Raw genomic sequence first — 27,397 nt, forward strand, 5'->3', positions numbered from 1 at the left:
GGCTCTGCAGCTGGGTGCTTGTTTTAAGGCCCACACCCCCAGAATGCACCTCTCTTACCAGATGACAGGAGTCATGCCTGAGGGCCTAATTTGGTGCAGTGGCAGGTCGACTGATAAGTAGTGTGTCTATCTGATACGATGACATCATCTGATGGCAAACGGCTGCCAGCTTAAGAGGAGCAGTTTGTGAGGTCAGGAGTGTGTGTGTGTGTGTGTGTGTTCACAGACATAACAGGTGAAACATGTGGGCGGAGTCCTGCTGAACACGCAGCACAACACAGGTTCTTATGGATGAATTCTGACTACATTTACTCTACAAACAGGATTTGGTCCGTTCATGATTACAATAATTCATTCTCTCCACCAGAGGGCAGCAAACTGTTGTGCTGATGGATGAGTTCAGTCAGAGATCAGTCGCTCACAGACCACATGCCTGAGCCAATGACTCAAATATGAAAAACAAGACTTGAATTGTTGACAGATTCTTTATTAAAAACACTAAAAGGGTCAAACGGTTTGAGGGGGGAGGTATCTGTGTGTTTGGTAGACATGATGACATCATACAGAGGGTCAAAGGTCAGCATATCTGTGTCTAACTGAAAAGACCATGTGCAGGAGCTTTTCACAATAAAAGACAAAGTGATATCAGCAGAAAGCTCCATCTTATTGACAGATCCCTGTAGACCTTCTGCTTGGGGCCTAAAGGCTGAGTGGAGCTTCAGGTGTCACATGTTTGAGCTGCTCCACGTCCTCAGGAGTTAAACCTTCCTCTCATGTATTCAGATCCAAACCCAACAGCACCAACAGTCTGTAATGAGGGTGAGGGGGGCGTTTGTTTTAAAGAAGAACAGCTAGAAAAATGTCAGAAAAGCAGGAAGAGCAGCCGCGGCCACAGAGCGCCGCCGTCCTTCATTCAGTGTTGTTCTCTTCCCACACAGCGACTCCACTCCGGGCGTGAAGCAGCTTCCTGTCCCGCCCAGCGCTCGCCTCTCGTCTCTGCGTCGCCGCCTCAGTGGCTCTTCTTTGATGAGCCGAAGCCTGAGAAGCCCATGACCGCCGCCATCTCATCGTCCTCCTCAAAGTCAACGTCCTCCTCTGCTCGCCGCTTCCTCTCCTTCAGCTTCTCCTTCTTGTACGCTTTCGCCTTCTCCTCCTGCGCACGCGCACACACACACACACACACACACACACACACACACACACACACACACACACACACACACACACACACACACACACACACACACACACACACACACACACACACACACACACACACACACACACACACCAGATCTTCATGCTGGTCTGTGGTGGAACTGTATTTGTCAGCTACCCTCCTCTCCTCTTCCCTCCTCTCCTCCTCACCTCCTCCCTCAGCTCCTTCATACGCTCCTCAAAGTCGTACTCCTTCTGCTTCTCCTCCATTTTCTTCTTGTTCACCTCAAAACGTTTCTTCACCTGATCCAGAGACGAACGCTCCACTCGCATGGACATGCCCAGGTTCCTCTGGTCTGCACGCACACACACACACACACACACACTTGACTCTCAGCAGCTCAGTTTCAGTGTTCTGGTGGTTTAAGGGTTAAAGTCAGACTCACGTTTCTTCCCGTTGATGTGATCCAGGAAGTTGATGGAGTCTTTGACCACACAGTCACACACGTTACAGTAATACCTACAGAGCAGACAGCCAATCAGAGCCAGGCAGGACGTTACTATGGCAACAACACCCATGCTTCAGGCTGCTTCTAATATGAAACCTTATGGGTCCGATCATGTGTCAATCATCTGAATGTGATGAGGCCTCACCCTCCCATCTCAGCCTGGGGCGTGGTCTTAGTGATGACGATGGTCTTCCCCAGTTTAGACTCCAGGTCCACCTTGTAGTCTCTGTGGCGCAGGAGGTCCCGCTTAACTGGAGGAGGGACTTTCCCTGGAATCACAAAGAAAGCTGAGAACTGAGAGACGGGACCCAGGCCCCCCCCTCAGACCAGGTCCAGGACCCTCAGACCTGACCCAGGTCCGCTCAGACCAGGATCAGGTCTGGGGGGGGCCCTGGTCCATCCCTCAGTGGTTCTGGCTCTCTTACCATCTCTCCGGTCTTTGTCCTTCTCTCTCTCCTCCACCAGGCGTTTCTGAGCCAAGTTCTCATATTCATCTTTGTCCCACTTCCTGCGGAAGTCATTCTTACTGGACTGGAAGAGAAACAGGAAGGGGAAAGTGTCAACACAGAGTAAAGCCCCACATGTGTTCCCTCCACGACCCTGCTGAGGTCAGTGGTCGCTCCCCTCCCTTCCGTCTCCTCCCTCTAGCTTCACCTCGGCGCCCTGAGCTCCGCCGCTAACTCAGGAGCTACAGCGCCGTAAAGCTCCGTCCCTTTCCCCCTGGCCCCCTACGCCGAATGAACTAAAGCGCACCTCGCCGCGCTGTCGGGTCTGTGTGTGAATTCAGACTTCTCTCAGGTCTCATTGTTGTTTGTAAGCAGGCCAGCTAACCCTAGCTGCTAGCAGTTCACCGCGAGCGTTTTAATGACATTTACGGAGACTTTAAATTCCTCATGGCGGCCAGCTAGCAGCTCCGTGTGGCAGATTATCTGAAACACGAAGTAAATCTATCATAGAGTCAACAAGCTGCACAGAAACAACAACTCCAGCCCGGGCACTCACTCACCCCACTTCCCGACGCCATCTTGTTTACGTTACAGCATTATACGGCTGTCGCAAAGTCACGTTCGTTATAAATGTGACACACCGCCCCCTGCTGGAAGGGAGCGGTACCGCAACAGGAAACTAAATGCAGCTGCTGGCCACATAATCTGGAACATGTCGAAGGAGAACATACTAAACAGCAGAAAGCCACATAGCAATGTGTGTTTCTGAACAAAGACAAGATCAAATAAGACGCATATAGCACAATTATATGAAACTCGTACATAACACAGCCTCGAGTCGTTGCGTTTATAATACTGTAGAGATTATGATGTGATGTGTTTACGCCGCACAACGCAGACGGTGAGCACCTGAAGGCAGCACAGGTGAAGCACGGGCCAGGCCCCGCCCCCTTCAGCTGCGGCTCATTTAAAATCTGGCGAGTGGAACAATGTCGTCTGTCCGTCTGCACCGAAGGCCCCGAACTGCGACAAGAGAGAAACATGACGACCAGCGGCATGGAACCTGCAGCTCAGAGCCCGCTGCTCTCCTCCAGGTGAGTAGCGGCCATGACACGCTCTCCAGCGGGGACATTCACGGCGGGTCGGACAGCGCAGCTCCGTTTCGAGCCTACAGGACTTCTCTTATGGTCCTGTTATTTTACTTTTTATTTATTTATTACACGTCTCGGCCAAACCCGTTTGCCAAAGAAATGTATGGTTCAAATAAGTCATTCAGTTTATTAAGAGACAGCCCGGCTTTTTACAAGGAAACCCGCACCACAGGAAATCCTGTGGTGCGGGTCTTTTTTTTTGTTTTAGGTTATTTAATTTATCTTAACGGTTATACTGACAATTGTTTTTAATGGCATCTAGAAAAAGAGGACACGTTTTGGTGATTTAAGAAGTTTACATCGAAATTTTAAATGCTTTTTAGAAAGTTTTATTTTCTACAAAATGAGCCACACAAAGTGAAGAACACACCAGAGTGCTGGTCTAACTTAGTAGGTTCTAGTATTCTCATTTCCTTCCTTCTCAATTTGAAGTCTAAAGGTAACTTAAGTTACTTTGCAGGTAAATTTTTAGTGTTTTTTTTTTTGCTAAAGAAAGGAGGAACATTCTTGCCCAACTCCCTCTCACAAAGTAAAGTGTCACATTAACACATTGTAAAAATGTCCCCAGCTTCTGTTTCAGCCCCCGGTCATGTGTTTGTGCGAGGGGCTGGTCGGCGGCGGTGTGGAACGGCCTCCCTGACCCGCTGCTGGCTGCCGCCGCCTCCGAGTGCTCGGCCCCCGAGCCCTGGCTGCTCCCCGGCTGCAGCTCTGTCTACGACAGCCTGGTCAGGTGTGTGTGTGTGTGAGAGTGCTGAGGGCCCATCAGACGTGTTCAGGTCACTCCCTCCCCCTGTCAGTGTGTAGATGTTAGTGCTTCCCTTCAGGTCTGTAGGTTAAAGCCATGTAATGAAACACCCAAACATTGAGTGTGTAATTCTCCCAGTTAAACCCAAAGATTGTCCTGTGTGTTTGCAGTAACGCCTCTCCATCGCCGTGTCCTCCTCCTGGCTTCATCTTCCGGGGAGACAGATTTACCTTCAACAAACCTCACAGGTTTGCCCCAAAACTCTGAAAACTCCCGTGTGTGTTCAGTGTTCTCTGCAGTTGAAGTTTCATCCTTGTCTGTCATCAGGCCGTCCATCCTTGAGCGCTGTATCCTCAAAGTGTCCACGAGCAGTGTGGCTGTGGCAACGGACGATCTGGACAACGGGAAGCGGTCTGAACATTCTCATGTGTAGAGAGAGAGAGCTCTCACACAACACTTCACTGCACATTAACGTTCCAGACTAAGTGAGTGTGCGCCCTGTATGGGCTTCACCTGGGTGTGTCCCTCCTCTCTCTCCGTCTCTGCAGGCCTCTTTGTTGGCCCGGTCTGAGTGGCGAGGGCAGCGGTGACCAAACGGAGACCAACTCTGCGGTTCTGAAGAGGCGGCAGAAACAGATCCAATACGGCAGAAACACCAGCGGCTACCAGAACTACCTGCAGCAAGTACCCAAGTGAGACCACAGACCAGCAGCTTGCTCAGGGATCCACAGCTGCTCTGTCCGCCATGTCACTGCTACACAGACGGCAGCTGTTGACGTTCACACGTTAAGCAATGTTCTTCTTCCTCCTCAGGCACCTCAGAGATCCAAAGCTCCACCCCTCCACTCCCAACAAGTACAGGAAGTACAGTCGACGATCCTGGGACATGCAGGTCCGATTGTGGAGGCGAGCGTTGCACCTGTGGGATCCACCTGGTGAAGCCCAGCCCGAGGGCCCGGACCCCCAGAGCCCAGTGGACCAGCTGTAGGTCACATGGAGCCGTTGTGATTTAGAATTCCATAGAATTAATTGTTTAGAATCCAGATGGGGGGCGGGGCTATGCCACACCAGAGCACAGGCCGCATGGCCACAAACTTGAATTATTGTTTACAGAACGTATGAGGGAGACGTTGGTCACTACAGTGGGACAGACTGCAGGCACATGGGTCGTTTGTCATGTCTGCATCTCTCAAACACGGTTAAGGTTAAAGTCACGGAAATGAACTGTCATGGTCTCACAGGCAGAGCCAGCTGGCAAAGATGACCTCTGACCTCTGTGAGGATGGAGAGGACGCAGACCTGACAGACATTTCAGCAGCCTTTGAGACGTCCCCTGTGTCTCCACTGGAGCTGCCTGGACCCTGGGATGTCCTGCTCTCACCGGTAACGCTGCTGGGGATCCTCTCAGTGTATTAAACTGCTTTTAGCACTGGATGAACTCAGACTCTTGTTCTGCAAACCAGAGAGTGAATAATTTCTGCTACAGTCTCACTAATGTGTCTGTTGGTTACACCACATCCGTTTTTGCTGTTGCGTACTTCAGCCTCTTGGCATCCATCAGTGTAGCCAGAGAGCCTGAGTGACACAGGGTCTCTAAGAGACCCGCTGCTCTGTTTGTCACGCACCATTGTTAAACCAAAAGGTCGTCTGAACTATTGTTAGTATTCTGTCTAGTACCTCTGCTTGTACTTTGATCAGTGCTGTCTCTCCTCCCAGGGGCCTGAGAGGAGCCACCGGCCTCCTCACTCTCCTCGCTCTCCTCCTGGTCTGAGTTACTCATTTAGTACTCAGCTGAACACCAATGAAAACATGAGCAACTGGCTTCACTTCCTGCTTGATGCTTACCACACCCGAGGTAAGCAGAAGCAGGATCTCTGCTCGGGGCTCCGGCTCCCTGCTGACATCCAACAACACCACAATACATGATGAGGCATAGAAATTCTCAGTCCTGAGTGAGTGTGACAGACCAACATGCTGGTCTGTGGGCCTACAAAGACCTTTGACCCTGGACCCTCTGCATGTGGAGGGCAGACCTGTGATCTTTTGGGCTGTAGAAGAAACGACAACTTAGCTTTGTTTGATTCTGCTTCTAGATTACGGCTCCGATGACCAGCAAGTCCCTGTGGTTGCTGACCAGCTCTTATGGAATCCATACTGACGACCACCAGCTTTCAGGCATCTGTGATGAACCAGGCCGTGTCCTGACCTGTGGAAGTCCATGTCTTACCCTCCACTGTGTTTGCCATCAGGGAAACTGTCACCATTGTCTACACATTGTGATTTTTAGACTTTGAATGCATAGTGGAGGAAACCTTCACCTTGACCTGTTGTCTTTGTCCACCACCTCTCACCTTCATGCTCCTCCTTATGTTTTTTCTAAAAAATATAAGTTGCTTGTTGGGGGAGAGATGAGGCTGTTGCTTTGTGTTGTGTTTTCTTTTACTTTTTTGTGTTTCTGATTGTTTTGTGCTGCTTGATATCAAGAGCAAAATCTGAATGTTAGTAAAATTAATAAAGATGTAAATAAAGTATGACAAATTCACACACTGGCTTTGTGTCGCTCCATTTCCACCGATCCAGGTCTCCTCCCTCTGACTCAGAGGCATGGGAATGATCTGAACTCAGGATCCCCAGTCAGGTGCTGTCAGACTGATTTCATAACTGAATGGTAAATGATCAGACTTGATTTGAATGTTATGTAGTTTACAATTCTATACTGTAGCAATGCACAAAAGGTAAGACCTTTATGGTCGATATGATGAAGTTAAGGTAATGAGTCCACATCTCAGGAAACTAACAGACATGAAGACAATAAGCACAGAATTTGAACTTTTGGATGAAGATATTCCATTAGAGAAGATCTCAAATGCTGGGTTCTTGTTTTTGTCAGGCAGAAATATTCAGTCCATTGACCTGTTGACCTCTATTTCCTCCTCTGGTGTTGTCCTGCTGCCGGATGTTCCCTCCATCCACACGGTGTGCTGCAGCAGCCTGACAGGCTGATTTACAGCCTCCGAATAATCTGTGTCTGCGTGTTTGTCCTCCCGTGCGTGGGCCGTAAATGCGGTGTAAACACTGTATTTAACCTGATGAACACACTGTCTGATAATGAAATAACAGCACAAATCACAGGCGGGCGGTGCAGCGCTGCTGTAAACAAGCTGCTCTGATCCTGCGGGAAACTACAACACCCACAATCCTCGCACAGGCGCGCCTCAGGACTCATTTACAGGCTGCTGCTATTACATTCATTTATGCGAGAGCCGTTATTTTACCAGCGTCGCTTGTGTGTCTGGGCGAGAAAATAATAAATCTATGAAATGTACAAATAAATATCCACAGACTATCAGGTGCTGCTGTTGCTCCGCCCCTCCCGCTTGGCACCGTAAATGTTATTTATGAATGCTTGTCGCCCACGGGCGTGTGCACGCCGCGTCTTTATTATTATTTTGTTTTTAGAAATGGATCGCATCGATTACTCTCATTAACCGTCGCTCAGGTCTGTGGCACACGGAGCGGTGCAGGCTCAGCCCGGTTCATTCACATTTTAATTCATTGTGAGCGCTTCGGTAGAGACGCCGTGATCCTGACAGCAGCGGCGGGCGGAGCGGTGTATTTTTGGGTCAATACACCGAAAACTGCTGCCGTCTGACCGCCGCTCCATCCGCTCTCTGCCGCTAAGCGCGTCACCTGGAGGGGCCGCCCGACAAGGTAAGAGTGCCCCGCGGAGGCTGAGCGCCGCAGCCGCTCGTGGGGGATCCGCCTGGTCCAGGCTGCTGCTCCATCGCAGCATCCGTCCGTGTTTGTCCTCTCACGCTGCTCCGCCGCGCACAGGCCGGCACAGGTTTATTTATCACCTGCTTATGGTAAAGCAGCCCGCAGTGAGAGAGGGGAGGGAGGCCCGGGACAGACACGGCCCCCCGCAAGGCTCCGCTCACTGCGAGGGGCTGGAGGGGCCACAAAGCGGCAGGGCCCGCTCGTGTTTCTCGGGGATGTGTGTGTGAAATCACCGCAGGGTTAGTGAAGCTGCGGAGGATGGAGCCGCTAGCAGGCTAGCCAGCTAGCTAGCTCAGGCTAAAGCTAAAGCTAAAGCTAAGGTGACAAGGTTTATGAAGGCTTCACATCTGGTCTGAGAGACGATTTAGACCGTTTAATGTGTTAATGTGACTGCAGAGGACTAATGTACCTGTGTGTGTGTGTGTGTGTGTGTGTGTGTGTGTGTGTGTGTGTGTGAGTGAACAGCAGCTACATTGATGCTGATCATTTCTCCTCTAACATTATTTATCCGGTAACACATTTTGTGTTTAAAAACCGAAGATGTAGAAGTAAACTTTGTAAGCTACTGGGAAACATTTACGTTCTCATTGAAAATGTGCTTTAAATTAGAAATCAGGAATAACAAAGATGAACCAACCAGGGTACAATATTGCGCAAAAAGTAGTTTTGTCCAGTTGTTGGTGAAGCTGATCCTTCATAATGGCTGACACACACACACACACACACACAGACACACACACACACGTATACACGTACACACAAACATACATACACACACACATACACACACACACACACACACACACACACACACACACACACACACACACACACACACACACACACACACACACACACACACACACAGAGGGTCCTCTCTTCACTTTGCGGGCTGTTCTGTCACCCTACCCCGGGGCCGCTCCAGCCGGACCCCGTCCCTCTGACCCGGGGTCCGGTCCGCTGCTGCCCGTGGCGGATCCGCGATCGGTCGGTTAGCTAACGCTAGCTGCTAACGCTAGCTGCCGCCGCTGGGTGCAGGCGGGCGGCCGGGGGAGCTCCGCTGCTCGCCCGCATCCTCACCGGGCGGAGCAGACGGAACGTTCAGTCAGACGCTTCATTCAAGAATGAAACGGCGAACACCGTGTGTGTGTGTGTGACTGAGCGACCTTGAGGGGGAACGTGAGGAGGACATGATGTGTAGAGCGCTAACAGCACAGGTGATGGTGGTGCTTAGGCGGAGGATGAGCTCCGTGTCCCCGCCTGCTAGCGCCGCACAGCGGGATGCTTGCACGTTCACAACACAAACGCTTATTTTCATCCACGCAGCTTTGACTAAAATGGCACATTTAGGTTCCAGCTCTGGTTCTGTCCGCAATCAGAGATGCGCTAATCGATAACGTTAGCACCCCTCATTGAAAACAATGGACGCTATTAGCCACAAGCTAGCAGCAGCATCAGATGCCCAGCGGCCTCAGATAGTCCGGCACCATGATGGCGTCCTGCTGCTGCTGTCAGGGTCCGACCACAGAGACACCAGAACACCAGAACACCGCGAACAAGGACACGACGGGGCTCTACTCACACATGACGTCTATATTTATAATCAAAAGTATGAGACCAGGCTGGGATAATGTCTCTTTACTATCAATGTTTTACTGCCAAGGCTAGAATTAGTGTGCAATTCCATTTTTGTAAAGAGTCAAATCTCCCCTTCTGTGCAGTATGAGCTCTGATCAAAGCATTCTGAAGGGGCTGTGATGTGTTTAGGGTCACACACACACGTGATCAGATATGGTTTGGGCCTTCCAGCCTGATAGCAGGGCTCGTCTGGGAGGGAGAGACTCAGACAGACAGGTTCACTTCTTCTCTGCCGGCCCTGTAGTCCCATCGTGTGTAGAGCAGACTGGAGCCGTCAGTAGGGGTTAAAGGCTCCTCTACAGGGGCAAATATGTTGACCTTTGACCCTGAACCCTCTGTATGTTGTCATAGAGCTCTATCCTATAGTAACTCTGACCTTTGACCCTGAACCCTGGTAGATCTCCTCACATCAGAGCTGATTTGTGATATCCCATCATGACTGTAGTTTGTGAGCATGGACTCACCCTCCTCTCCCTTCTCCATAGGTGGATTGACATGTTTGACAGCTGACTGATGATGTCCTTGTGAGAGTGGGCGGGGCTACCTGGCCCTGAGGTGGAAAGGAGGAGGAGTCTCCGAGCCCTCAGTCCCTCCCCGTCCATCCTGTGGCGGACCAAATAGATAAACACATAGAAGGGTGTGGCTCTCCTGCCCCTCCTCTTCATCCTCCCTTTCCTTCCCGCTCTCTCTCCCTCCCCTCTACCCCCCTCCCCCGCCCCCCCCTTTCTGCCCCCTGTCTCCCCCGTCAGCCACCATGCTGTGGTTACTCTGCTGGTGGAGAGCTTGAGGAAGTGGACTCTGGAAGGCGACCCTGCTCAGCCAGGGGACTGTGTCCTGGTGAGCCTGACTGGAGCCTGCTCAGTCTCAGCTGGAACACTCGGCACATTCATGCTTTGTGATGGTTGTGTGACTTTGTGTCTGTCTGTCTTTCAGTCCCTGCTGGACCCAAACACCCTCGCAGAGTGCTGGCCCCCAGATGGCTTGATGCCTGGTGAGGAGTTCAGGTTGAGTCTGGAATGAGGAATGAATGAATGAATGAAGTTGTTTGAGCAGAGCTATGACCTCACAGCCAGTTTAGTCCAAACTCAATCCAAATTAGGCAACATGTGATCTCCAAGGTGCTGTAAGCTGCAGGTGATGTAAAGGTGTCAGGCTGAACATGCAGCTCTCATCAGAAGCATGTGACTGCAGGGCAGCGTCCCATGTGCATGTGGAGCTCAACATGTATGTTACATGTTCACTGTCTTAGCAGAAGATGACCTCAGACGTGTTTATAACCTTTAGATTGTAATGTGGTTGATGTCCTCTCAGCCTGCAGGCCTGAGCGCTCTGTAACAGAGCAGCAGGTGTGTGTGTGTGTGTGTGTGTGTGTGTGTGTGTGTGTGTGTGTGTGTGTGTGTGTGTGTGTGTGTGTGTGTGTGTGTGTGTGTGTGTGTGTGTGTGTGTGTGTGTGTGTGTGTGTGTGTGTGTGTGTGTGTGTGTGTGTGTGTGTGTGTGTGTGTGTGTGTGTGTGTGTGTGAGACTGTAGGAGAGATGGATGAGCTGTGAGCCAAACATACTGAGGTCCCGTTTGTCTCATGATGTCACTTCCCTCTTGTCTTCTCAGAGAGCAGCTATTGGCAGCTGTGCCCTTCCTCAAAGTCTGGCCTGCAGGGGGGGTTACTGAGCTCCAGTTTCCCCCCCGGCCCCGTGCCCCAAGTGCCACCCGATGCTCACCTGCAGGAGGGGGGCGACCCCCTGGATGCTCCGCCTCCTCAGCCGCAGCAGCACAGGCCCCTCGCTCCCAGCACTTCAGCGTCCGAACTGTCCCTCCCCGGAGCGGCGGTAGCCCCGCCCAGCCTCGGCCCCCCTCCGCCGCCTCCCCCGCCTCCAAAACGGCACTGCCGCTCGTTGTCGGTGCCGGAGGACCTGTCGCGCTGCCGCTACACGTGGCGGCCCAGCGCCTCGCGGGTCTGGACTCCAGTCAGTCGGCAGCAGTGCCATGGCGGCCCGGGGGGAGGGGGGGCCGCGAGCGGAGCGGTGGTGGCGGGAGGAGGAGGCGCTGTGGGCGGAGCGGCTTGTCCTCTCCGTGCCCCGAGCTCCTCCCTGAACTCATCGCTGCACTCCTCGTCCAGCCCGACCTTCTTCAGCTTGGCTCTGTCCCCGGACTCGCCGCTGCCCTGGAACTTCCCCTGGGACCCCAGTGAAGCAGCAGCAGGGGGAGGAGCTTGCTGTTGCTTCTTCCCCTCCCCTTCCTCCTGCTCCTCCTCCCCCTCCCCTCTGCACCCACCTCACCCTCCTCAGAGGCGATTCTCGCTGTCACCTGTGCTCATCAGAGACTCTGCAGCTTCCACCTTCCTCCCTCCACATCCTGTTCCCAGCCAAGCGGTGGCGGTGGCTCTCCCAGGCTGCTCTACGGCGGCGGGAGTAGTGGCGGGGGGCCCGGTGCCGGCCTCGCCCTCCTCAGCCTGCAGCACGCCATCATCCCTTCGCCGCACCCTGCCGCCTCAGCTGCCACGCTGCCACTCGCAACCCTGCGACCTGCTCCTGCTCAAACCGGGCCTGAAGAGGCGCCGCGACCCCGACCGGCCCTGCGCACGGCCCGTCCTGGACTTCACCAAGATGACACAGGTGAGCCTCACATGTGACTGGAGGGGTCCAGCCCGCATGGATGTAGAGTTGAGCTGTAATGATCTGCATGTTTGATCTCTTCTGTCCTCACCTTCTTCCTGTCCCGCTCTCTGCAGACGCGCAGCATCGACCCTCAGTGTTTGGAGCGTGGCGGCAGGCTGGCCTGCGGGGGGGACGTCTGCATGGGCATGGAGTCGTTCCTCGGCGACTTCCGGGGCTCGTGCTCGCCGGCCGAGTGTCTGGGTAGGACCAGCATCGGGCCGCTGAGCGAGAGCGACGAGGAGTGCCGGGAAGATGACGAAGATGAAGAGGACGACGGGGAGGAAGAGGCTGCGGAGCGCGACGCGGCGGCTCAGCAGGCCGTGTTTGAGAGGGACTGTACAGAACTCGACCTGAACTTGATAGAAGAAAACTGACACATTTGTAAATGGAAGGCTGTTCTCTGGTTCTCAGTTTTTTATTTAGTTTGTTTTGAATTTCTCTGATCCTTCTTCCACGGCGACCATCGTCTCAACACTCAATCACCTTGCCCCCAATCAGCAAGGCTCTCAGGAACAACACCTTCTCTCATTGGACCAGCTGATTGACCGCAGCCACGATGTGACGACCACAGAGTTCAGGCTGACACTCAGCAGTGTGACTTCACTTCCTCTGGGCTGATTGACAGCAGGTCTCTAACAGGTAGGATGGATGAGGTGGACCTGGAGGCCCTGTAGGAGAGGAGGCCTTCATGCTGTCTCTCCTCACAGACACAGACCTGATGGGCTCCAGGCCCAACAGGACGGAGATCCACAACCATTAGAATGAGACGAAACAAAACATGTCTCCAGATGTTTGACCTCTAGCTGAGGTTTGACCTCTTGCTCTTCAATAATACCAATCAAACATCTGCACAGATGTCAGTGATCTAGTTTGGATGTAAATGTAGAGAGATCCCTTTGCCCCACCGTGAGGCTCTGTGTCTGTGAGCCAGTCTAGTCTCAGCGTGTCCAGGTGTCCCCTCCTCACCCGTCTCTATGGTGTCCAGGTGTCCCCTCCTCACCCGTCTCTATGGTGTCCAGGTGTCTTCCAATGCACAACTGCTGAGTGTCTGTCTGAGGCACTGCAGGCTGGGAGGCTGTGATCTGTGCTCTGGCATTCTGAACCATCATCACCACACCAAAGCCTTCAGCTGCACCACAGCAGGGGGTCCAGTCAGCCCAAGACCACATCCAGGGTCTCACAGGGCTCTACAGGCCCACAACACCAGGAAGGCCCCGACCCACAGGAAGATCAGGAGGAAGAAACCTCAGCAGAGGGAATTCCAAGAGAGATTCTCCCTCTGTTCATCTCAACCAAGTCTCCATGGAAACAGTAACATTGTGAGTGTTTGATTGTTGAGCAGCATCAGTGAATCTAACAGCGTCCTGGTCCGGTCCAGTCCGGTCCATGGAGGGCAGGAAGCCTGATGAAGGGCAGAAGCCCTGTCAGCGTTCAGGAGCGTGGTGGCTCTTCTTTGTTGGTGTTGGTGTGAATGAGGCTGTGTGGGGTCAAAGGTTCAGAGGTTCACTGCATCTCAGCTCAGCCAATCACAACTTTCAGCCCTCATGAATATTCATGACAAGCCCTCAGCTCACCTACAGAAAGAAAATGTGCATCCTGTCCTCTCCACTTCAGCTTCCTGTGCTGCCCTCCATCGTCCACACACACACACACACACACACACACACACACACACACACACACACACACACACACACACAGAGCTGTATCCTGTCACAGACTCCATCTTCAACTACGCTCCTCACGTGGGACAGGAAGTGAGCCTGCTCTGGTCAGCTGATGGAGGAAGGCGACACGTCAGCTGGCGTGTGACGGCTCATCAGCACACGGATGCATCCACTGAGGCATGTGTCATCCTATGTTTGACACTGAGCAGGGGAGGTTTTGGCGTGGTGATGTGTTCAGGGTGCCGTTGACTTTTGATGGCGTCCCATCAGGCCACACTGAGGGCAGGGAGCCACTGACGCTGTTGTTCCAACTGAGTGTTCACACATTCCACAACCACCAGTCCCTGAAAAGAGTTATCTCTCGTGTGTGTGTGTGTGTGTGTGTGTGTGTGTGTGTGTGTGTGTGAGTGAGTGAGTGAACATCGCAGGACAGATGCTTTGTTTGTTTATATTCTGTGGAGCAGGTTTTTCAGCGACATCATCTCAGCAGGGCGCCACAGGTCACACAAACCAAACAGTGTGTGTGTGCCACATGTCAGTAACGTCAGGCTCCTGTCAGATAGGGACATCTTCATCTTTATCCAGCCTGTCCCTCTACGCTAGGTCACGTTACGCCACACGCTGAGGCCGCACGTTAGCGCTGGCCTCCTCTGCACTGTTGGCATGGAGACGCTGTAAATGTCCAGTCAGAGCCTAAGAAGCAAAACTAATATTTTTATTCTCTGTAAATTCGCCCCTGTACCGTCTAAGGAGGGTTGCTAGGAGACACTGTCCTGCGATGCCCTGTGCTGACACCGCTGCAGAGTGAAGCCAAACACACGTAAACATCTCATCCATCTTTCTCCGGTCGGCCCCTTACATCCAGCATTAGCCTTAAATCAACCAATCTATTATTCTGTAAAGCAAAACTAAAAGAAAAAAGGGAGAAAAGACAGAAACGTAGGCGTGAACTGTAGCTGTTAACCCTGAGGTCATTCTGTTCATCCTTTAGTTTTTCTTAATCTTTCTAACGTGAGTGAAGCGACGGGGAACGAATGTCTGACGTGTTAGAAAAGGAGGCGAATCCTGAGGGAGCAGCCGTGTACAAAGCAGATTGTAGTGGGCAGAGAGGGGGCGGAGCCATCTCGTGTCTTTTAGAAATGTTTTTTATTGTATGTGTTTAAAAAAACAACAACATGGCGATTTCAAAAGCAGTTTGTGAATAAATTAAGTTTATTGAGAATTATTTTACAAAGAAATGTAAAAGTGGTGTCCTGTGGTTATTGAGACGTGACGACAGAGCAGAGGGAACACGGGAGGAGGGAGGAGGGAACACGGGAGGAGGGAACACAGGAGGAGGGAGGAGGGAACACGGGAGGAGGGAGGAGGGAACACGGGAGGAGGGAACACGGGAGGAGGGAGGAGGGAACACAGGAGGAGGGAGGAGGGAACACGGGAGGAGGGAGGAGGGAACACGGGAGGAGGGAACACGGGAGGAGGGAGGAGGGAACACGGGAGGAGGGAGGAGGGAACACGGGAGGAGGGATGAGGGAACACAGAGGGAACACGGGAGGAGGGAGGAGGGAACACGGGAGGAGGGAGGAGGGAACACGGGAGGAGGGATGAGGGAACACGGAGGGAACACGGGAGGAGGGAGGAGGGATGAGGGAACACGGGAGGAGGGATGAGGGAACACGGGAGGAGGGAACACGGAGGGAACACGGGAGGAGGGAGGAGGGAACACGGGAGGAGGGAACACGGGAGGAGGGAGGAGGGAACACGGGAGGAGGGAGGAGGGAACACGGGAGGAGGGATGAGGGAACACGGAGGGAACACGGGAGGAGGGAGGAGGGATGAGGGAACACGGGAGGAGGGAGGAGGGATGAGGGAACACGGAGGGAACACGGGAGGAGGGAGGAGGGAACACGGGAGGAGGTAACGCGGGAGGAGGGATGAGGGAACATGGGAGGAGGGAGGAGGGAACGCCTCACTGGGAGGGAACGTGATGTCAACACACCTGACCCACAAAGAGAAAGTTGTTGACAAACATTTTCTGAACGATAACATTTGAGATGGACTTCAGTGTAACTGTGCTGTCTGTCTGTGAGCCAATAGGAAAGCTGCTCTCATCAGGGCACTTTAACATAAAACAACCACCTAAGAAACTCAAATCCACTCTAAACAATAGATCAAGCAGCAACACAGTGAGTATAAAGACTTTATTTCACCCTCCGGTCCCTCAGGAGGACACTCAGCCTCTTAACCAGGACATAACAACAAAACACAACATTAATGTACAAGAACCAAAGCATTTAATGAACGCTGTCCATGAGATACACAGATCCAGATGAGGCTTCAGGTTGTGTCTCAGTCTGCTGTGCTGGTCTGATCTGTGGAGGCCTCCTCCGGCCCTGCTGAGGAGGGAGCGATGGCCGGGACGGAGGTGACGCTGATGGGAACGATCCTCTCCTTCCCGTCAGGCGCCGCTCTGTCCCGGGGCGCCTGGATCTGCAGACGCCCGCCCAGCAGCGAGCAGGTGACGGCCTCGGGGTCCACGCCGCCCGGCAGGTCAAACTCCTGCCTGAACTCCTGAAGCTTGTAGGAGAAGGAGCCCTTCCCGTCCTCCTGTTTCTTCTCCGTCTTTCCGCTCACCCTCAGCTTTCTCCCCACTTGTTTGACCGACAGCTCTTCCGGGGAAAACTGCTTGGTGTCCAGGCTCAGGGTGAAGCTGCTGTCGTCCTGCCCGGACTCCAGGAAAGAGATTGGCTTGAAGAAGCCCGAGGATGAGGCGGTCTGGTCGATCTCCTCAAAGATCTTCTGGTGCAGCCTCTCCATGTACTCCACGCTCTGCCTCACCTCCTGCATGTGGCGGATCATCTCCTGCTCTATGTGGTAGAAGAGAGGCCGGGTCTCTGGCCACAGGCTGCGGACGGGCCAGTGACCCAGGTCCAGCACGGGCCGCATCATGGAGAAGGAGGAAGGCTGGAACACGCTGGGGCAAAGCATCTTGATCGGGATCCTCTTGGGCTTTCAGATCTGATGGGTGTCTTCAGTCTGGACTCTGATCCGTGGCTTCAGTCTGGACTCTGATCGGTGTCTTCAGTCTGGACTCTGATCCGTGTCTTCAGTCTGGACTCTGATCCGTGGCTTCAGTCTGGACTCTGATCCGTGTCTTCAGTCTGGACTCTGACCCGTGGCTTCAGTCTGGACTCTGATCCGTGGCTTCAGTCTGGACTCTGATCCGTGTCTTCAGTCTGGACTCTGATCCGTGGCTTGGCTGCCCTCTGCTTTATATCTGCTGGGGAAAGTTCCGGCAGCATTCCGTTGTGTGACGAGCGTCCTGTGCTCAGCGTCTAAAAGCAGCTCAGACGCCACACAGCTCGCTGCCAAATGCCGCGATGTGACACTTTGTTCTATTTCAGGCTTGTGCAGGGCGCCGTCATGGCCTTTATCAAGCACACACACACACACACACACACACACACGCATCACCATGGAGTCACAGGGACAGATGGAGCACAAACACAGGATGAAAGCACATTCATGAGGTTATTCTTATTGATTGATGTATGGAGTCTGGACCCTGACTTAGGCCCAGTTCTGGTTCTGGCCCACTGTGTGTTTGAGTTTGACACCTCTGATCTAAAGTCATTGTGAGTGATGTTGGACTGAAGGAACAAAGTCGACTTTACTAGAAGTTTAAGGTGAAGGAGAAGAACTTTCAATTAAAAACATGACTGCAAATCCTCACAACAATAGAGAATAAGAACATCTAACATGTAGAGCCTCCATCAGTCACCTCAGCTTTACTGAGCCTGTTCAGTTTAGGAGACATGACTGCTAATCAATACAGTGATCAGGTCTGGATGAAGATCCATACAGACTGTTTGTCCTTCAGGTCCGACTGATCCAGATCCTGCTGAGAGAGAGAGAGAGAGAGAGAGAGAGAGAGAGAGAGAGAGAGAGAGAGAGAGAGAGAGAGAGAGAGAGAGAGCAGCTCACTCACTGATTATCTTGTAGTACCTAAAGTTTCATCCCAACCCTGGAGACATGGGTGACAGTGACGTCATATTGTCTCAAACACGCAGAGGTGGTCGTGTTGGGGGATTAGCTCAGATGGTAGAGCGCTCGCTTAGCATGCGAGAGGTAGCGGGATCGATGCCCGCATCCTCCATAGCTTTTAGTTTGACTGACTGCAAGGGTGCAGAACAGAATGACCTTTAACCCCGAACACAGCGGCCGAACACAGCGGCCGAACACAACATGTTGTAGGAGAGCGGGGCAGAGGGCAGAGTTAATACATAACTCCTATCGTCTGCTCTTGCCGTCACCGGGGGATTAGCTCAGATGGTAGAGCGCTCGCTTAGCATGCGAGAGGTAGCGGGATCGATGCCCGCATCCTCCAACTTTTCGATTCTTTTCCTGTTGTCCTTTGATTTAGTATTCATTATTTCCGCGTTGTTATCTGAAGTTTGTTTGGAACTATCTCCCTCTTCCTCGCTGTTTTCATGCTATACGTGTCTGTACGTGTCGCACGTTATGGTGTGGAGACTTCTGGCTGATCGTGTGTGTGTGTGTGTGTGTGTGTGAGTCGATGTGTCCATTAGATCTGAGGAACAGTCAAATAAGGTCAACCTTTGTTATTGTCGATTTATTATTCTGGTTTTCAAAGCTGCAGGACTCAGCAGCACAACAGGAAGACAGGCCAAATAAGGACACCGGAAGCGCTCAGCCACAAAACTACGCCATGACGCGGAGACGCCGCTTCCGGCCATGGCGGCTCTCTGTCAGCTGGGCTGCAAAGAGCCCGGGCCGGACCCTGCGCTCCGGGAGCACCACTCGGACATGTCCCGGGTCATCTGCGGTCCAGGGCGCGTCTGCGTCCTGCAGAACCCCGACCACGGTCCGCCATAGCGCACCGGCTGCCCGCTCACCGCCGGACCATACATGGGCTTCCGCCGCGCCTTATTTGGGAAACTACGTCACAACAGGAGTCTATATAAGGCTGGGAATCCTCCTCCAAGTCAGCTCAGAGTCAAGTTCAAGTTCTGAAAGCACCAAGTGCAGGCGGGAAACAAACACGCGTGTGAAAGTGACAGCGTGAGTGTCCAGGATCCACCACGACACCGCGCCTGCTCCTCCAGCCGTGCCTTGGCGTCCCTCGTCAGCCCTGCCCGGAGCTTTTCTCCCTCTCCGCGGACTTCCCGGAGCTCCGCAGCCGCCGCTTGTGCCTCCTCAGTCAGCCTTCAGATGGCCTCCACCAAGGCCGAGCTGCTGCTGTCCGCCCTGCAGCTCTCGGAGCCTTCAGCTCTCGGAGGCTTCGGCCCCGCGTCTCCTCTCTCACCGAAGCTGGAGGAGCTGCACATGCTGCTGCAGAGCGCCGCCGCCGGAAGCTCACTGGAGCCCGGAGACTACGGAGGTGAGAGAGCGACCAAAGAGGGGTTAACTAGGGGGGAGAGAGAGAGCAGCTGAGAGAGCAGCTGAGAGAGCGGCTGAGGGGAAACAAAAAGAAGCACAGAGCAGTCACGACTAGGAGGAGCTGTCATAATAAAGTTATCAAAGAAGATCACTCATGTCCTCATGTCCTCACATGAGGAGACAGATCTGAGGTCCTCTGTGAGGAGAGGAGAGGAGAGGAGGAGAGGAGAGGAGGAGAGGAGGTTTGGACTCATTAATGCTCTGAGCCTCTTTGTTTACTTTGACTATTGGCCTCAGATTCTGTTTGTATTAGGGACAAGCTTGATTACTTTAGTGTGTGTGTGTGTGTGTGTGTGTGTGTGTGTGTGTGTGTGTGTGTGTGTTTGTTTTGAGTCAAACCTCAGTCATTACTGCAGAAATCCTGATTTAAATAGATCAGATGAAAGTATACAAGCAGGTTATTTGTTTGAAGGAAGTCAGAGTTTGATGAGATGTAGATGAGTTCTAAAGTGTTCAATCTGTGCTGTGTGTCCCCAGACTTCCTGTCCGAGCTGTGTGGAGACTTTAAGATGATCCCCGACCGCCCCAGCTTCCCTCCGCTGGTGCCTCGTCTTCCTCCTCTGGCCTACAGTGGACGCTTCACCTTTGAGTCATCTGTTACTCCCACCGGCAACAGCTTGTGGGCGGAGCCTCTGCTCAGCCTGGTCACTGGGTTGGTCAGCGTGGCTGCTCCGCCCCCTGCAGCCTGCAGCCTCTCCTCCTGCTCTTCCTCTTCATCGTCCTTGTCGTCCCAGTCCAGCCTGAGCTCCGGTGATGTCACACCGTCTGCAATCTACACCTCAGCCAGTGCCACCAACGCGGACCTCCTCTTCCCCCCCCCTGACTCCCACCTGACTCCCACCGGCTTCTCTGCCCCTCCTTCCTACCCCAGCTCCTCCTCCAGACCCAACCACCAGCGGGCCTCCCTAATGGTGTCCATGCTGCCTGACTACCTGCTGTCCCAGCAGCCACCACAGGATGGAGACCTGGACCTGGGCCACGAGCAGAAACTCGTCCAAGGCCTGAACCTGCAGCAGCAGCAGCCTCCTCTCACGCCGCTCTCCACCATCCAGGCCTTCTCCTCACAGATCCAGCCCCAGAGCCAGCTGGCCCACAGCTCGCTCAGTGGCCCAGCTGGCTACCAGCTACCGCTCACCAATCCCGGCCGGGTAAAAAAGAGCCCAGTGGGTCGTCAGAGCAGAACTCCACCTCAGGAGCGTCCGTACGCCTGCCCCGCCGACGGCTGCGAGCGCCGCTTCTCTCGCTCAGACGAGTTAACGCGGCACGTGCGGGTGCACACGGGCCAGAAGCCGTTCCAGTGCCGCATCTGCATGCGGAGCTTCAGCCGCAGTGACCACCTGACCACACACATCCGCACACACACTGGGGAGAAACCGTTTGCCTGCGGCGAGTGTGGACGCAAGTTTGCACGCAGCGACGAGCGCAAGAGACACACTAAGATCCACCTGAGGCAGCGGGACAGGAGGACGGACAGGGACAGCACTCCTTCCTCACTTCCTGTTTCCTCTTCTGAGCCCCCTACTGGCCCCGCCTACTCCTCCCCTCCAACCTCCTCCCCCTGTTCCTCCTCTTACTCTTCCCCCGGCTACGCCTCCCTCACCTCCTCCCCCACCTCCTCACTGTTCCCTGGCTCCTCCTCCTCCTCCTTTTCCTCCCTCACCCTCCACACCAGCTCCCCCTGTTTCACCCCTCCCTCATCATCCTCACACGTTTACACCTCCTTTCCCTCCCCTCACCTCTACTCCTCCTGCTCCTCCCCCATGGGGAGTCCTCAGTCGGAGCTGTCGGTCGCTCTGTCCTCCCCTCGCGGCGCCGACCTCTGCTGAAGCCTTCAGACTGTGAGCGATTCAGACAGAGGATGAATCCTGAGTGAGACGCAGCTGTAAACTCTCACTGAACTGAGAAACAAACATCAGACAGTTTGTACCTGGAACAATGCAGATGTGTGTTTGTTTGTAGATAAAGCTCAGGTGATCTTTGTACCTACTGAGTAGGTGTGGCCTCTTCACATGCAGGTCAGTGTTTGCTTTTGATACCAAACGTGTTTCTGTTTCAGACACACAAATAAAACATCAAAGCTCTGTCGGTGCTTTTATTTTGTTGGTTTATGATTCTACAGACTGTTCTTCAATGACATCATCATCATCATCATCATCATTCAGCTGCGTCCAACACTCTCCTGGGCTGAAGGCTGAATGCTGTACACACACACACACACAAAGCACTGCACCATTTCAACCTGTTCAACCTGACCTGTTGAACTGTACAAGTACACACACACACACACACACACACACACACACACACACACACACACACACACACACACACACACACACACACACACACACACACACACACACACACACACAGTCCCTCCCTTTGTACTCTGGCAGCCAATAGTGTCTCATGTCATCATCGGGAGTTTCAGCTGGCTCCTCAAAGAGAAAAGCTGCCTCCTTCCATATATGGCCTTTCCTGCTGCTGCAGCGGACTTCCTGTCGTCCATATAAGGATCTTCCTGCTGGCAGGACGTCCCAAGGCTGAGCGGGGCAGGGTTTCTATTTCTGTGTGTGTGTGTGGCTTGTAGACTGAGCAGAAGTGTGATGTAAGAACTGGACTGACAGGGGCTGCAGGTTGGACTGGTGTGTGTGTGTGTGTGTGTGTGTGTGTGTGTGTGTGTGTGTGTGTGTGTGTGTGTGTGTAACTGAATGAAATAGCGGATGAAGAACGTTGACTCTATTTGTTTCTGATTTTATTTATAATTTTTCTTTTCTTTTCTTTAGATTTAAAAAAATCAACTGAAAACATTTACTGAGCTTCACCTGCTTTCATGGAAATATAATTGATTGATTAGTTTGCCGTAGTCCTGTGGGTGACAAGAGGATATGACATCATTATGAGTCCTGCAGCCCACTGAGGCACAGTGACCTGATGAACCCGTAAAGCCCCTAAAGATTCAAACCAGCATCTTGTTCTTTTCTTTTGGTGCCTGAACATTACAGATGGTCCTGGGTGAAGCTGCACTGCGGCACCGTGGCCACCAGAGGGCAACAGAAGAACGTTTGTTATTGTTTTTGATTGTTTGACTATAAAGTATATGCTGTCCAATAGAAACAGCGCATATATGTGCTCTAATAACATACATCTATAACATTACATCAACTATGAATGATGAGAGTTTGAAAGGTTGATTTAGATTTCAGCAGAATACTTTTTCTACATTTTCATTTCAGCCATGTCAGAGTGTGAAGGAAAAGCAGGCAAAAAAGTTCGACATGTATTTAATTTTGAAGGAGGTAAAGAACAAGTCTTCAGGCGGAAAAATTACAATATGTGTTTCCGCCCGGTTTCGAACCGGGGACCTTTCGCGTGTGAGGCGAACGTGATAACCACTACACTACGGAAACTGACAACACACAGTGTAATCTACAGTCATAGTCCTATCCTCAGGGATAAAGACAACACAGACGATTTAGATTCTATCATTGTGGCCCTCAGACCTCCAACTAATGAACTTCAGTGACAGATTTGAATACAGAAGATATGAAACTAAAAACTTCAATGTATATTTCTGTATCAAACAGGTTCCGGTCCATTCCGGTCCGTCAGCAGGACGTCAGGGTCACGCGGCCCTCATTAGCAGCACCTGTGCGGCTCCAAACGTCAACAAGCTCACTTTGCCTCACTTTGTCTTCTTTCATGAGTTACAAAGTTTACACGTCGAAATGACTCGCGGACTCGTATCCCCGGGGCTGTGACGTCACTGGGCTGTTTACGGTATGTGGGTTTAAAGGTTTAACACGAGTGTTCACTAAGCTAACGTGACGCAACAAGCTAGCGGCCACAACTGCAAGTAACAACAGTTGTGTTTCCGGTCAGGTGTTATCCACGGGAGCTTTATCATTCTGAACATTAGACGCTGTAACTTTCCTCGGGAACACTTGTTTAATTATTTTTTTTGCAATTTGTTTTTATTGAAGCATATATTGTACATGACATTGTGCATACAAGTGTAGGTGTAGGTACTTCACTTAATTGTGAAGGGGATGTGTGTGTTTTCGTAACTTTGCTGAAGGGGGCGTGGTTTAAAACACAACCCGTCTCTGTTTCTATCCACGCCATACTGCTGTCACTATTATTCTCCATCAATCGTTCAATCATTCACTCTGCTGAGTCTCAATGTTTCCCCTGGAAATCATGGAACCTGTTATAAAGTCAACAGATGAAGAAGCTGCTCTTTGGTAAACATTTACTCTCTGCTCCGTGTGTGTGTGTGCGTGTGCGTGTGTGTGTGAGGTTAACGTGTTTCATGTTTGTGTGTTTGTGAGGTTTACTGTGTCATGTTTGTTTACAGTTCTCTGGCCCCTCATTGGTTCCAGTCATGACTCATTCTATCAACTCATCTGCAGCAATTTATAAACACACATGGCTCCCATCCACACTGTGGTTAGACAGAGACGATGAATAGATTAGTTTAATTTAATCATCTCATTTTTGTGGCAGCTAAAAGTTTACGTCAAATGTTGTGTTTCAGTTGTGAACACTTGTGTCACTGCTTTATGTGGCTCATTTGAGGAAGTTGTATCTGTTTGCAGCACATATAATCTGTCTGATGAGGCCGATGCTATCTGAGGCTCGGTGAATGCTCTATCCTTCTCTTACTGAGAGGCAGAGTCAGGGTATGAGTTGTAGATTCAAATGTAGATACACTGCGGCGTCGCCTGAACATAGTGTTTAACTTTAAACATTTACACATAGTGCTGCTTGGTTGTTGTCTTAGTCATAAATGGAGTTCTGCAGGCTGTTTGACTCTCTTACACTGAGCAGACACACAGTATTTAATCAACTGGCTTAACCTACAGCGCCCGCAGCCTTTCTCTCAACCAATAGGATTTAGTAGCATGAGCTTCTTGTTCAGTGTTTCTGATCGGGCCCAGAGTCATTCACGCACATTCATCAATAAATGGAGGCCTGTATGAGCCCGCACCCGTGTGTGAGTGTGAAGTGTAAAGCTCTTTGGGTGAGAGAACTTTAGAAGTCCCGTCCAAAATAAACAACCTTATATTTCCAGATTGGAAAACATTGACATTAAAACATGCTAAGAGCTCATAGAAGAAGAGGAAAGTGTTTCAAGAACACAGCAGGACACTTTGGTTCTTGTTAATATCCATCTGGATTTTATTTCCCTGTTGTTGTTCAACGTCTCCACCCGGCTCACAGTAAACAGGACATCTGAACGTCACAGTCAGTATGATGAGGATCTGATGGAGGGTTTGGACAGCTCAACTTCTCTTCCTGTCCAATCAGCACCAGTGTTGGACCCTGTATAAACACACACACACACACTCTTCTGTTTGTTATCATTATCGTTTGCTGTCATTCTACAGTATACATGCATATTTGTGTGTGTGTGTGTGTGTGTGTGTGTGTGTCGTACTGGTCAGACGCAGCGGGCGGTGACACTGAGGTATTTGCTGGTGCCAGGACAGGGGTCTCCTCCCATCACTGGGTTAATGACATGAATGAAGCATATATGTCTGTAGTTACACCTGCAGGGGGCAGAGGGTCTCGTCAGTCTGCTGTTTTCTGTGAAAGGCTTTTCTCCGCGGCTCTGTCTGTCTGTCTGTCTGTCTGTCTGTCTGTCTGTCTGTCTGTCTGTGTGCTCACTTACATCATCCTGGCTGTCTTGGTCATGTCCTGTGAACAGTTGGTTCTCTCTGTTTTCTTCTTCTGGGAGCTCGGGCACACGTCTTTGTCCTGACGACCGTAGACTGCAGCATCTATGACAAGCATCTTCTTACCAACTAGAGAGAGGGAGAGAGAATTATTATTGATAAGCCTTCTTCATTACAAAGGCACAAATCATGGTCTCTTAGTCTTGTGTTGGAATGCTGCACTCATTTCCCAGAGAGACAGCTGTGGGTGTCAGCATGTTTGCTGTCCCTGCTTTTGACTTGAACTCCTAAAGACAACAAAGACAGGAATGGCAACAACTATTTGGCTAACGGATGAATTATTGTAATAATCATCTCTCAGCATATCTGAGCAGCTGCCTGTCATGATTTCAGGATCATGTAGATGTGATTCGGTAAACCAACCGACCACAGAGTGTCTTACTGCAAACAGAAGCCTCAGGCTACAGAAAGCTGTGGCTTGCGAAACACTTTAGAGTGGCACCAGATGAGACTTACGACATCTGAACTGTCCTCGTTGTCCCTCGCAGATCAGTCCCTCAATCTGTGAGGAACGTGCCTTTGGTTTCTGAGGTGTGCTTGGTACCACAAAGGGAAACGCTTGAGCCTTTTTGCAGGGAAACACAGGTAGAAAGGTGCCTGTCTGTGGGGCAGAGGGCTGCTTTGGGGCAGCTACTCTGGTCCTACTGTTCGAGAAAATTAAAAACAATGTAAAACTCTCCTTTGTGTAATGGACCGCATATAGGAGCAGTTAGAGGAGGAGGAGGAGGTGAAGAAGGAGAGAGACAGGACTGTAGGTTTCTGACCTCGCTTTGACGTGTTTTCCTACTTCTTCTGATGAGGACGAGGAAGAGGAAGAGGAAGAGGACTTCGATGATGCACAATTTTCACACTTTGCTTGCCCTGAAGTGCACACAGTATTACAATAATAAGTAAAAAGCAAAAAGTGACATGAAAGAAGGAAAACAGGAGGGAATCTGGAACCACAGAGATGAAGGAAGGCCAGAGGAACCACAGAGATGAAGGAAGACCGGAGGAACCACAGAGATGAAGGAAGGCCAGAGGAACCACAGAGATGAAGGAAGACCAGAGGAACCACAGAGATGAAGGAAGACCAGAGGAAAGACTGGAGTTGGATGTTTGGGGTTTGGTGTCAGCACTCACCTGTCACTAATATCAGGATTACAAGTGAAGACACTGACAGACAGACAGACAGACAGAGCATGGTTTAGCATGGTCAGTATCATCCCCACGCACACACACACGCACGCACACACACACACACACACACACACATTACATTACATTACGATCATTTGGCAGACGCTTTTATCCAAAGCGACTTACATTACATTATATTACCACCCTTCGCAGAGCAGGGGGAGCAATTGAGGGTTTGGTGCCTTGCTCAGGGGCACCTCGGCAGGGACTCGAATCGGCATCCCTCCGGTTCTTAAGCGGAAGCTCTACCCACTCGACTACTGCCTCCCTCACACACACACACACACACACACACACACACACACACACACACACACTTGTGCACCAAACTGCACCAAACAAGTTTGGTCACAAATTTGACTTCAACTCGACTCTCACTCCTGATCTTTCTCTTTATTGTTAATGTTCTACTTGATTCTAATAAATGAAACCTGAAGGAATTCTACAGAAAGTCATTTCAGTCCTTGTTACCAGGCAACTTGATCTTCCTTTGGAAACAACTACAAGGCATTTAGTCACTAATGTCTAGAATGTCCAAGTCAAAGTTTGTCGTCCTGTCCAGTGCAGCGTTCAAGGTACCAAAGGAAAGTCAAAATTGCTGAAAATTCAAATAGTAAAAGGATTGGATTTAATGAGTTAATCTACAATGTAATGAAGTGAAAGATGCTCAGAGAGCTTTATGACAGGGGAGAGACGGGATATCTAAACATTTACAATACATTACAACACCTCACTCAAATCTGTTTACCTCATTCAAAGAATAAGAAAGATAAGCATGTATAAATTAATCAAATAAATAAATGTAAATGGCAAGCAACAAGCAATGACACAACCTGAGCAAAAGACAAACCTTTAGTGTTTAAAGAGTGAACTGAATGAAATGGAGTAACTGAGTAACTTCACAATTCTTTGATTATTCCATGATCTATACTTTCAAACTGCCTCTGAAAAAAAGTGCCACACCTTTCTTTACATCTGTAAGCTGGTATACTTATCCGTATAACCTTAGTATACCTCACACCCCTCATGTTGATATGCTGAAGCTTCTTGCCCAGTGGCAAAACTCTACCTCCCTGCGCTCACGCTGGTGTGCACTCACACATGCAGTAGAAACGTCCCTAACCCCCTGACCGCACGCTGATGATGGTCACAAACTCACAGGCCATCAGGTTGAGCTTCAGTGCTTCCATATCTGCCTACGGTCCAGAGTTCACCTCCTCACTCTGCAGCCTGTTGGGTTTTCCCTCTCAGGATCCAGGAGGCTCTGCTGCGGCGTCCTC

The 27,397-nt window shown here is 51.3% G+C and overlaps 5 protein-coding genes, 1 long non-coding RNA gene and 3 other non-coding genes across 10 annotated transcripts; 5 read left to right on the plus strand and 4 right to left on the minus strand.

Annotated features, from left to right (window-relative positions):
* Positions 1-466: 466 nt before the first annotated feature.
* On the minus strand, positions 467-2,728 carry zmat2 (zinc finger, matrin-type 2). Its single transcript, XM_076138565.1, has 6 exons — positions 2,674-2,728; positions 2,093-2,198; positions 1,813-1,936; positions 1,605-1,678; positions 1,369-1,514; positions 467-1,153 (listed from the first exon to the last, which is right to left on the minus strand). Exons 1-6 carry the CDS (start codon positions 2,689-2,691, stop codon positions 1,010-1,012), a joined length of 612 nt encoding a protein of 203 aa, XP_075994680.1. The 5' UTR covers positions 2,692-2,728; the 3' UTR covers positions 467-1,009.
* On the plus strand, positions 2,539-6,489 carry slbp2 (stem-loop binding protein 2). The gene is made up of 9 exons (XM_076138564.1): positions 2,539-3,207; positions 3,833-3,994; positions 4,180-4,257; positions 4,337-4,420; positions 4,558-4,701; positions 4,823-4,993; positions 5,251-5,392; positions 5,726-5,864; positions 6,103-6,489. Exons 1-9 carry the CDS (start codon positions 3,155-3,157, stop codon positions 6,165-6,167), a joined length of 1,038 nt encoding a protein of 345 aa, XP_075994679.1. The 5' UTR covers positions 2,539-3,154; the 3' UTR covers positions 6,168-6,489.
* Positions 6,490-7,417: 928 nt separating this feature from the next.
* Positions 7,418-14,819, plus strand: fam53c (family with sequence similarity 53 member C). Of its 2 annotated transcripts, none has more exons than XM_076138560.1 (5): positions 7,418-7,720; positions 9,910-10,261; positions 10,358-10,415; positions 11,031-12,034; positions 12,151-14,819. In XM_076138560.1, exons 3-5 carry the CDS (start codon positions 10,409-10,411, stop codon positions 12,448-12,450), a joined length of 1,311 nt encoding a protein of 436 aa, XP_075994675.1. In that variant the 5' UTR covers positions 7,418-7,720; positions 9,910-10,261; positions 10,358-10,408; the 3' UTR covers positions 12,451-14,819. The 2 variants fall into 2 exon arrangements, with proteins under 2 accessions (XP_075994675.1, XP_075994678.1); XM_076138563.1 differs by lacking the exon at positions 7,418-7,720 and adding an exon at positions 7,728-8,025.
* Positions 14,820-15,655: 836 nt separating this feature from the next.
* hspb9l (heat shock protein, alpha-crystallin-related, b9-like) lies at positions 15,656-16,991 on the minus strand. Its single transcript, XM_076138558.1, has one exon. The coding sequence runs from the start codon at positions 16,726-16,728 to the stop codon at positions 16,090-16,092; it is 639 nt and encodes a 212-aa protein (XP_075994673.1). The 5' UTR covers positions 16,729-16,991; the 3' UTR covers positions 15,656-16,089.
* An 832-nt stretch (positions 16,992-17,823) lies between these two features.
* trnaa-agc (transfer RNA alanine (anticodon AGC)) lies at positions 17,824-17,896 on the plus strand. The gene has a single exon. It is a non-coding gene; the product is annotated as a tRNA-Ala (tRNA).
* A 158-nt stretch (positions 17,897-18,054) lies between these two features.
* Positions 18,055-18,127, plus strand: trnaa-agc (transfer RNA alanine (anticodon AGC)). The gene has a single exon. It is a non-coding gene; the product is annotated as a tRNA-Ala (tRNA).
* A 566-nt stretch (positions 18,128-18,693) lies between these two features.
* Positions 18,694-21,281, plus strand: LOC142989142 (early growth response protein 1-like). The gene is made up of 2 exons (XM_076138559.1): positions 18,694-19,141; positions 19,678-21,281. The coding sequence occupies exons 1-2, from the start codon at positions 18,973-18,975 to the stop codon at positions 21,024-21,026; spliced, it is 1,518 nt and encodes a 505-aa protein (XP_075994674.1). The 5' UTR covers positions 18,694-18,972; the 3' UTR covers positions 21,027-21,281.
* Positions 21,282-22,537: 1,256 nt separating this feature from the next.
* trnav-cac (transfer RNA valine (anticodon CAC)) lies at positions 22,538-22,610 on the minus strand. The gene has a single exon. It is a non-coding gene; the product is annotated as a tRNA-Val (tRNA).
* A 2,886-nt stretch (positions 22,611-25,496) lies between these two features.
* LOC142989141 (uncharacterized) lies at positions 25,497-27,397 on the minus strand. The gene is made up of 4 exons (XR_012960658.1): positions 27,277-27,397; positions 26,061-26,093; positions 25,703-25,799; positions 25,497-25,582 (listed from the first exon to the last, which is right to left on the minus strand). It is a non-coding gene; the product is annotated as an uncharacterized LOC142989141 (long non-coding RNA).

Source organism: Genypterus blacodes, unplaced genomic scaffold (assembly GCF_046128005.1).
Source record: "Genypterus blacodes isolate CSIRO-AG114 ecotype Tasmania unplaced genomic scaffold, CSIRO-AGI_Gbla_v1 ptg000380l_1, whole genome shotgun sequence".
Lineage (NCBI taxonomy): Eukaryota > Metazoa > Chordata > Actinopteri > Ophidiiformes > Ophidiidae > Genypterus > Genypterus blacodes.